Here is a 10612-nt window from a genome sequence, read left to right as displayed (position 1 = left end):
CCAGTTCAATTAAAATAAAGCAAAATGCTGTATGTGCAATCAATCAACATAACAGCGTCTTAAAATACTAAACTAATGCCAGGTGAGATTCATTTGAAACTAAGATCTAATGTGCAGACTGGTGAAAATGTGACAAAATAGCAATTTTATGTTGTTTTGCCTCTGATCTCTGAAAGCGAGTGTAAAAAGAGACAGGTGATCTATCCTCTAACAATAAGATAAACTGCTTGCCATAAAAACTCTGTCTATTGCAATAAAAAGAAAACTTCAAACTAAATTTGAGCTGTTAAAATCTTCACAATTAATACATTCACATACATTTTTTTAGTGTCAGCTGATCTCTTATCTGATACAATTTCTTCTTGAACTCATGTATACAACAATGTTTCTAAGTTAATATTGCATTAAACATTCCAACAGCACACACAAAGGAACTTCTCGGGGTATTGGTAGTTGTGTGTAAGCTAGGTGCTGGTGCTTCGTGTTTCATTGCTTGTCTTAGTAACTGCAGTTTTAGCCTTTCTCAGTGACATCATAAACCACAGGAAGATGAAGAAACCTGCATGGAACAAGCAAGACAGAGGAAGAGAAGTAAATGTTTAGACTTTATACAGGAGATGCAATGAGTACGCACATTTGAAAATGAAAGTAGTAATTCATCTGTGTGTCAGAATCTGCAGGATGTGCAGATTGTAAGTTGTGAAGGACCAAAACGCAGACGCTTGGAGACAGATTGATTGAAACTTAAAGTAAGTCATTCATTTAATAGAATAGTTTAATAGAATAGAATATAATAGAATATACCTTCATTGTCATTGTACATGTACAATGCAAAAACACCACAGGCTGACTAACATGAGTACAAAGGGAAACTGAAGTCTACAGATTTAAAAACACACTAACTAGAATATAAAGCCAAGGAGAGATGCAGGAGCAAAGAAAGGAAGAACAAAAACACTGGGAAGCAAGTAACAGAAACAGGTGCTTTTTGAAAAGGATCCATGTAGACAGTGACAATATATATACCGAAGGTTGATTTGAGGAGCGAAGAGAGGTGGGGAGAACAAGACATGGCTGAACAGAATGATCAGACAACACAAGGGAAGTAAAACTCATGACAACAAACAAGGAACACAAACTCTAAAATAAAACAGGAAGTGAGATAACTAACCATGGAAAATACAGAAACATGACTAAACTAAATACAGGGTTCCTGAAATAAAAGGATGAGTACACAGAGGGTGGCAGAAATTAACACAGTAAACACAGGGGACACAAGATAACCATGATGAATACAACACTAGCAACTATAAACAGAAACATGGGTTTTTCACCATGAGAGAGCTAAGTGGATTTATTTTCCATGTATAATAGAAAGTGCTTTCCCTTAAACGTAATGTGCTTCTCTCAGAAATGCAGTGCAAACAATATTATACAGTAGACATTTAGAAGCCTATGAATTCTTTAGTTTATTTTTAAAATTTGAAAATATTCTGTGACTTTCCAAAATCTCGAATCACTATGAAATAATATTTTTTTTAATTATTGTAAATGACCTGGCCACCTGCATTACTTTGTTTCCCATGCGGGGCCCACACAGAAACTTGTGACCTACAATAGCTCTAAAATCATGACAGAATTTATCTTAATTGATTTTACTTCTCTGACATCATCACCAAAAACAGTCATAATGCGAGGGTCTTATCGGCTACAGTTGACAGGCCAACAAACCCTCCTGTGTGAGTGGCAGCTGAACTTCATTCGACCATGGCCTGCAATGACCTTGCCAAATTCTTCACAGACAAAATCCAAAAGATTAGACAAGCAATTGGTACATCAACAGCAGATTCAGGATGTGTACTGTGTCCACCGAAAAACTGTTTAAACACCATGAAACAGTTTCACCCTATTAACAGCAAAGACCTGGAGGACATCTTAGGTCAACTGAACTCCTCTTGCTGTTTAGATGTCCTGCCAACAAGTTTTTTTCAAAAAGGTCTCAAAGGCTTTGGAGTCAGACCTGTTACAGCTCGTCCACCTTTCTTTAATGTCAGGTGTCAGGTAAACTGAAAACGGACAATCTTGACAAGTCACAAATGAACAACTACAGGCCGATCTCAAATCTCCCATTTTTAAGTAAGATCACTGAAAAAGGAGTTTCTCAACAGCTCAATTACTTCTTGACACAGAATAACTGCTATGATGCCTTCCAGTCATGTTTTAGACAGAACCAAAGCACTGAAACCGCTCTGACTAAAGTGTTTAATGACATATGTCTGAATATAGACAGTGGAAAAATGTCAGTCTTTGTTTTGCTGGATCTCAGTGCAGCATTTGATACTGTTGACCACAACATATTACTCAAACGACTGGAGAACTGGGCAGGTCTTTCAGGAACTGTACTAAACTGGTTCAAAATATACTTGCAAAAACAGGAAATACTTTGTATCAATAGATAATTTCATATCTGAGCAGACAAGTATCACATCTGGAGTTCCCCAAGGTTTCATCTTGGGACCCCTTCTGTTTAACATGTACATGCTCCCACTGGCACAGATTATAAACAACAACAAAATAAACTATCATAGCTATGCAGATGACACACAACTATATATCACAATGTCACCAGGAGACCAAGGCCCTGTACAGGCTCTTGGTAAATGCATTGAGGAAATTAATGACTGGTTGTGCCACAATTTTCTCCAGCTAGACAAAAATAAAACTGAGGTAATAGTCTTTGGCGCCAAAGAAAAACGATTACAGGTCACCAGAGAACTTCAATCTATACATCTAAAAACCACAAACCAGGCGAGAAATTTGGGTGTAGTGATGGATGCAGACCTAAACTTAGAGAAACACATTAAGACAATAACAAAATCAGCTTACTATCACCTCAAGAATATTTCAAGGATAAAAGATCTGATGTCTCAACAGGACCTGGAAAAACTAGTCCATGCATTCATCTTTAGTAGGCTTGATTACTGTAACAGCATCTTTACAGGTCTACCTAAAAAATCAGTCAGACAACTACAGCTCATTCAGAACTCTGCTGCTCGAGTCCTCACTAAGACCAAAAAAGTGGACCACATCAGTGCAGCTCTGAGGTCTTTACACTGGCTGCCTGTCCGTCAGAGGATAGACTTTAAAGTTCTGATGCTGGTCTATAAAGCTCTGAATGGTTTAGGACCAAAATACATCAGTGACCTCCTGACCCAGTATGAACCTTCCAGATCCCTCAGGTCATCTGGATCCGTTTTTTTGTCAGAACCAGACACAGAGAAGCTGCATTCAGCTTTTATGCTCCATATATCTGGAACAAACTCCCAGAAAGCCTCAGATCAGCTGAAACACTCCGTTTATTTAAATCCAGGTTGAAGACTCACCTGTTCTCAGCTGCATTTGAATAAAGCAAATCCACACTGTTTTACTTTTAAGCTTAAATTTCAAAACTTACATTTTAACTACTGATTTTATCTACTGTTACTTCCTTTTTTTTTTCAATTTTAAATCGTGCTTCATATTTGTTTTTGTTTTTTAATGTCTCTGTAAAGCACTTTGAATCACCTTGTTGTTGAATTGTGCTATATAAATAAACTTGCCTTGCCTTAACATACAAATGGTTATACAGACCTTGCAGTGAGTTCAGGATGCAGAAGAGGTAGATGCCAGGAGTGGTCAGGTATCCAAAAGAGAAGAAGACCAGGCCCCAGGTAATGCCGAGCAGAGTCATGACTCCCAGCAGGGTACAAATGTCTTTCTTGGCTCTGTCACGGTTACTCTGCCCAAACTGATTTGCCAAATATAGAATGACACAGGAGATTATATACAATCTCACACAGTAAGACAAATGTGTTTAAATAGTCAATACTAAAGTATGTTTTTTGTTTGTTTGTTTGTTTTTAGATAAATGACTACAAAACACAATACAGTGCTGAAAAGATTTAAAGGAACACTTTAAAAACACAACAGATCTCATTGCAAAAAAATGAGATGTTGGATGGTGTCTTTAAGGATCTCCTCACAGATCTGGACCAGTGCATCACTGAGCTTCTGGACAGTTAAGCTGTAACCTGGCACCATCGGATGGACCAAAACATAATGTCCCGGAGGTGTTCTATTGAATTTAGGTCAGATAGGTGTGGGGGCAGTTAATGGTATCAGGTCTTTCTTCCTTCAGGAGCTGCCAAATGAGTCTTTGAATTGTCATGCACCAGGAGGAACCAAGAAACCACTGATCCAATTTAGGGTCTGACAATGGATCAAGGATATCCTGATATCTAATGGCATCCATAGCTCTCGCTGTTTATTTCATTAACGTCAAATCAGCTGAGGCTGATTAACACTCCCTCTGCTACTTAACTGACCAGATCAGTATCCCAGAAGTTTACTTCATCAAGTTGGCTTAATGCTACACTCTGAATAAAAAGTGTTCCTTTATTTTTTTCTGAGAATTTACTTGGTCTTAAAAGCTAACAGACAACCCATCCCACAGTTCATCCTTTAAAAGGAACGACTAATGTAAAATAAAAATTAACAATAGTGATGACTAGAGTTAGCCTTTATTTTTCTTGTTATATAAAACTACCAGTTGTTTATAAGACTAATTCATTATTGTTATTTTTAAGCTTTCATAGGACATGTTGACAATAGCAACACAAAACTGCCCAGTACCTCTGTGGTTTTGCGTAGAGTCCAAACTCGTCTGATTGTCACCGCAAACATGATCATGTTAAAGAGGAACACCAAGATGAATGGTCCCAGTGTAGTCCCCATCTTGACCTTGTCATTGGTTATATAGCATCTAAAAGAAAGGGAGTTCAGATGACCCATGTTTCAGTTAAGAAGTACTTTCTGTAATAGAAATCTTATTGCAGGCGTATTGATGCATGCCCAATCATCCAGGATGGGAAATCGCCCCAAAAGCTTGATTCTGTTCATATGGACGTAGTGTTTTCATTGCAAGAAACTTTTCGTCACTCATCCAAGTGACTTCTTCAGTCTCAGCTGACTGCAGGTTTCCCCAGCCTTTCCCATCATTTGAATGAGTGAAACGTTTCTCCTACTGAAAACATTACATCCAGATGAACAGAATTAACTTTTTTGGGGGTGGGTATAGCGGATAATTTAGATGCATGTGGTGAAATATACCAGAGTCTTCTCCATATAGGCAAATAAGTGTTTGGTAAAATTGAGTTTGATTCCTATCTCTTGTATGACACTTTCCCCTCTACACTCTGATGCGTACACCAACAGTTAATAAATAAATATGAATTGTTATTTTAAATTTTCTTTATTCAATTTTAGATGCTTGCAGATATTTTCCTTACATATCAGTGTTGTTGGATTTAGATGCGTCCAGAGAGACAGGACTGTAAAAGCCTCTGTCTATGATCACCACCACTGACACAATGACTGCAGGAACACCTGAAAAACAAGAACTGTTATTTAGATGATGATGATGATGATGACGATGATAAATAGCTTCTTGCTTAAATTATTCCACTCACCCCATCCCACCACACTGAGTTTGAGCAGGTATCTCTTGATGTAGATGTTGAAGACTTTGACTAAGAGAAGGTAGAGATGAAATCCCTCCAAAGCCATCCAGCTGAAAGTAGTCAGCAGGGAGTAGTGAAGGGCAAGAGCCATGTATAAACAGACCCCAGTGGAGGACACTGCTGCCACCCTGGAACTTAGCAGGAAGTGCAGGTTGAGGAGGATCAGGGCAATCACGAGGTTGATGTGGACCTTCATAGAAACATCTTCTCTGACCTTTCTGGCAAATACAGATGTGATTCATGGTAAGTCACATCTTTTTTAGTATTATTCTGTTTGGAATACAATTAGACCAAATCTACATGTATGATGTGATAAGGAACAAAGATTAAAACAAAGAAAAAAGACAAAAAGGTTATTAATTGACTGTGGTGTTAAAAAAGTCAGGACTGGAAGGCGATAGTACATGCTGAATAGTCAATGGGATAGGAGGAGTCTAATAACAAAAGCAGAGACAGAAAGGATGAAGAATGTCATTAAATGAATTACCTATTTGTGATGAAGAGCAAAACAGTGATGACCAGGGCAAAAAGAGAGAGACTGCAGCCAATCAGAGTGATGTATGTTAAAATCTCCTGGTCTTTAGGTGAGAGGGACCCAGTGCCATTTGTATCAGAGCCAGAAACAGGCAGCTGTGCAGAAAATACACACTCACTTTATTTTGCAGCATTTTGATTGTGAGAAGTAGTCAGTGAGTAGAAATTAAACATAAGACACGCAAACAGTGAAGCAGTAAAGTCGATACAAAATAAGCAACAGGAATAGAGGAGGTGTATGCAAGAGTACAGTTCTATACAATAAAATAAGCAGGAGACAGACACGTGATTGGGGAAATACAGTCTTGTTTGTCCAGTTTTAGTATTTCTTTTCTTCATCATTCAAGTCTTTGGCTATATCAAATTAAAATCACAACACCCTGAACACGGTTTTTATTTCAGAAAGTTTTCAGTAAATTAGGTGTTGTAAAACAAAGATGTAGATGAGGAAAAGTAAGTCACAGATAAGATAATCAATGACAAGTCAATGAGCCAATGAACTGTGCGTGAGAACAGATGATACTAACAAAAGAATGAAGATTGTAGTCATGGTGTAAAGGGAGCATTTGTAACAGAAAAAGATTACTTTTGTTCACTTTGGGGCATCTAGTGATAGTATCAGGAATCACACGACGTCGGCAGGGCACACCCAGTGCAGCGACATTCTTAATAACACACTATAGTTGAGGAAACATTTTGGCAAGAGATGAGTGTTGTACGTTGTACAGTATAAATGAATCTTTTTTGTTTTAACATATATTAAACATACTGTAAAGTCAGTGCTATGAAAGTCTTGAGTCACACCTCATGTCTTTATATTTAGCTTCTAATTCTTCAGAAAAGGCTGATGCACATTAAATTACATAAGAACTGTACTGAAAATCACTGGTAACATGCCTGATGGAGGAATGACATTTTTTGGTTCACATTTTTTTATATGGAGTAGGTCAGGAGAGAGATACAACAGTGAGTGTCTGCAGCTGTCTGTAGAACACAGCGGGGGCTCTGTTATGTTTACACAGTGGTGTTGAAAATCTTATCAAAGTTGATGTAATTATGAACACAGTAAAGGTACTGTCAGATTTTGTTTGTCCATGCAATACTATGTGTTGACAGTTTCAGCATTAAAATGATTCCAAAGATACTATTACTACAGTTAAAGAGTAGAAGAGAAGAAAAAACCACAACATTATTGAAGCGTTATTATCCAATCATCCTGACAGAGAGTGGAGCAAGAGGCAGACAACATCCAAAAAGAGCTTTGAATGTCCTTCAAGAAGTTATTCTTCAAAAATTTGACAACTGCTTAAAGGAATTACAATAGAAAGTTTGACTATGTGAGTTAAGGCTGAAGTTGGCCATTACACACAACAACTTTTTACCAAAGCATCAGAACCAGATAGCTAAACTGTGTCCAACTCAGCGTGAAATTGTTGGATTGTTAGCAACACACCTGCTAAAAGAGATTTCCCATTTTATTACTGAGGTGTTTGTCTATATTTTGTTGATCGAGTTTCCCTCAAGTCTAAAGACATGTAAGTCCTGAAATTCCACTTTTTTAGAATGAAAAATTGTCCGTCCTACCAGAAGCACAGCAAAGTATGTGAGATGGTCACAGGAACAGGTGACATTATTCTGACCACGAGTCCATAGAGTAATGCATCCATCCTCACTAAAAGCTGATACATCAAAAATAGAGATCAGTGATACATAAGATGTTTTTATATCCAAGTCAGATCAGATCAGCTTTGTGATCTTAAGACAAAACACAAACAACAATGACTGAAGGTTATTTAAAAAAATATTAATGTTTTACATTATTCTTGGCAGATGTGATGCTTGGTTACTCACTGTTTGGTGAGAAGTTAATGAACTGACACGAGGGTTTTTGGGTGTCCTGTGACACAGAAATATTGCATGTTTAAATACTATATATGCCTAACTTTTTTTTAATTAACTTTTGCTAAACAAAAGATAAAATATATTTAATAATATAATATTGTAAAAGGCACATCTGCAGTAAATGACAACATTAAGTACATTTATTTCCTTGGTTAGGTTTATGGTGATGTTGACACGCTGCTGTAGTCCTGATATCCTCTTGCGCTGCACACTCAGGCCAAACAGTCTTCTGTCATAAACGTCAGTCTACAATAAAACACACATTCCTCAGTTTGTTTTTTGAGAAAATATTTATTTAAGATTTGTTGTCTATTATGAAATAATTTTAATGTAATTTACATTTTATTAAAAGGTTGTAGTGATTTTTCCCTGGTGTACCAACTTTTCTACATAAAAATATACATAGAAGTGTCTTTAATATATACCACATTTATATTTTGTGCATTATTGCTAAAGACCTTCAGCACATTTGCGTTTAAATATATAACTCATCCTCTTCCTGTTTGAAAGTTGAACAAATTGATTAACTCTTACTGATTAGAGCAGTTCCCATAGCTGTCTTTTAATGTATAAAATTAAACTAATTTAATGTAAATAAATAAATGACTAACAATATTTCACTTATTGTTCCTGTGGCAAAACATTCTTTTATGTTTAAAATATGAAGACATTAAACCATAAAGAACAATGTTAAGTCCAAACTTATTGCTCCTTCATGAGACACATCCAATCCATTTATTAAATCATGGAGGCAATAACGTACTGGACACAAAGTTATTTGTACATTGTTACATGTGTTGGAGCTTTCATGTACTGCATATATGAATTAATATTTGTAGCTTGGGAGAAATGCTATTATATGGCATAAAGGTATTTTGAATACACAGCAGGGTAAATAATCATTGCAGTTTTAAAACTGTTTCTCCACATGAAGATATCTGTGCGAGTTAACTCAAAATAAATTGCTATATTTTTGTCACTAGTTTGATGTGCAGAGGCACGGCAGGTTCCAAATAAATCTTTATAAAATCTACACATCTGTCTTCCTGACATGAACATAAAAGCAATCACTTTACTGTTCTGCCAGCAACTCTATCCGATAATTATCATATATTTCCAAATGAAGCTGAGGCTGAAGCACTTTTGGTGTATAAGCAGCTAAATTTAAACAATTGACATGTAATGTGTGTAGAATTGATTTTATTACAATGCAGTGTTTTACTACAAAAAACTATGAGAACTTGGGGCCTTTATGTGGATGTTACTTTAGCTATTCTAGTTTCCTAGAGGTCTGCACTAAGTAAAAAATCTATTATTTGTCTCCTGCTTTACTTCTCTAAAGTCAAGGGTCAATTATGTATATATGCTTATATTTTTGTTTGTTTGTTTTTAAATAATGTGACTTGAGCTGAATGGTGGCAGGTTTGAGTGCTCAGATGAAGGTCTGTTATCAAGATAGTGAGACAAAAGTTTCTTAATAATAAATAATGTTAAATGACTGGAAGATAAAATAAATATGGACCAAATGTTTGCTTATGTAAAAAGATTTTTTTTAGTAATGTTACTTGGCTAAAACAAGCTAAATCAACAAACGATTGTAGTTTAATTTACAGTGTAAAATCTATGTCTGTATAAAATTCAAGATTTTGTATAACAGAGTTTAATTTCTGACCTGGTATGTTTCTGGCCACTTAATCATGCAGAACACAATCTTGTTGTTTGGTCCAGCTTGCAGTTCACTCGGCAGCTGAAATCTCACTCTGCTGCTGGGAGGAGACTGGCCTGGTTGTACCTGCATATGCATCAACGTGCCAAAAACAGGAAGATGATGTGAATAAGAGTAACATTATTCTCAACTTAGCATATATCTAAACATGCATTATAAATTTAATGGAAATCCAAAACTGCTCTTCAGCCATTTTAGTCCAAATGATCTCAAATTGCTGGAACTTGAGGAAAGTCATTAAAGGTTCACAGACTCCGAAATGCAAAGCAGCAGGAAAGTTTAATCTACAGTATAAAGAACATGTTCAGATATTTCATAGCTAAAGCAATATCAAACAAGCTGTTTTGTGGCTTAGGGAAAATAAGGACAAAAGTAACTAAAAATACATGCACATTTGGACATCAATAGGATATAAACAATCTCAACCATTCCCAGCAGTTTTCAAGACCAAAACTTTAAACAAAACAGATATTGCCAGTTTTGCTGCTAAAAACTGTGAACAGCTTAAAATATCATTGTCACATTACACTATGAAATAATTTTTTAAACACCTGATTATCGCTGGCATAAATGTCGAGGCCTTTAAAGGTACGATTGGGTTTATACTGTAGGGCAACAACAGTGTCAGAAATAATTGATGAACTGGTCCCGTTTATTTCTTCTTCCTCTAGAATCTCTTGCAGCTCCTTAATGGCACTTGTTGAAAAGGATAAGAAAAAAAATCAGAATGCCACATTCTGATTAAAAATCTTACATTAATTACACACCACAGACCAAAGGTGTCAAAGTCAAGGCCAGCAGGTCAAATCCCGGAAAATAGATTTAAAGTTTGGCAACATGGTGTATTTTACAAAGATGCAGAAACTAAGTCAGAGAAAAGAGTTTGTGAGCA

General features: G+C 36.3%; 1 protein-coding gene across 1 annotated transcript; it reads right to left on the bottom strand.

The window, feature by feature from the left end:
* Positions 1-464: 464 nt before the first annotated feature.
* On the bottom strand, positions 465-9798 carry LOC146639290 (adhesion G protein-coupled receptor G2-like). The gene is made up of 10 exons (XM_085351537.1): positions 9667-9798; positions 8133-8240; positions 7944-7989; positions 7677-7771; positions 6046-6188; positions 5508-5776; positions 5328-5424; positions 4672-4801; positions 3631-3787; positions 465-559 (listed from the first exon to the last, which is right to left on the bottom strand). Exons 1-10 carry the CDS (start codon positions 9796-9798, stop codon positions 465-467), a joined length of 1272 nt encoding a protein of 423 aa, XP_085207663.1.
* Positions 9799-10612: the final 814 nt, after the last annotated feature.

This window comes from Diplotaxodon limnothrissa, linkage group LG1 (genome assembly GCF_057381915.1).
Source record: "Diplotaxodon limnothrissa isolate DT_005_m linkage group LG1, D_limnothrissa_male_GT1.1, whole genome shotgun sequence".
Classification (NCBI taxonomy): Eukaryota; Metazoa; Chordata; class Actinopteri; order Cichliformes; family Cichlidae; genus Diplotaxodon; species Diplotaxodon limnothrissa.
The sequence above is the reverse complement of the archived record's forward strand: the minus strand, read 5'-3'. Positions and strand labels throughout refer to the sequence as shown.

Bases quoted from the DNA above. Each gene is read 5' to 3' on its own strand.
- LOC146639290 (XM_085351537.1), bottom strand. From the start codon at position 9,798: ATGCATATGCAGGTACAACCAGGCCAGTCTCCTCCCAGCAGCAGAGTG. The intron at 4,802-5,327 runs GTAAGGAAAATA...CCTTTCTTTTAG, and splicing joins AAATCCAACAACACTGATAT to ATGCTATATAACCAATGACA. The intron at 3,788-4,671 runs GTACTGGGCAGT...TTGGCAAATCAG, and splicing joins CTCTACGCAAAACCACAGAG to TTTGGGCAGAGTAACCGTGA.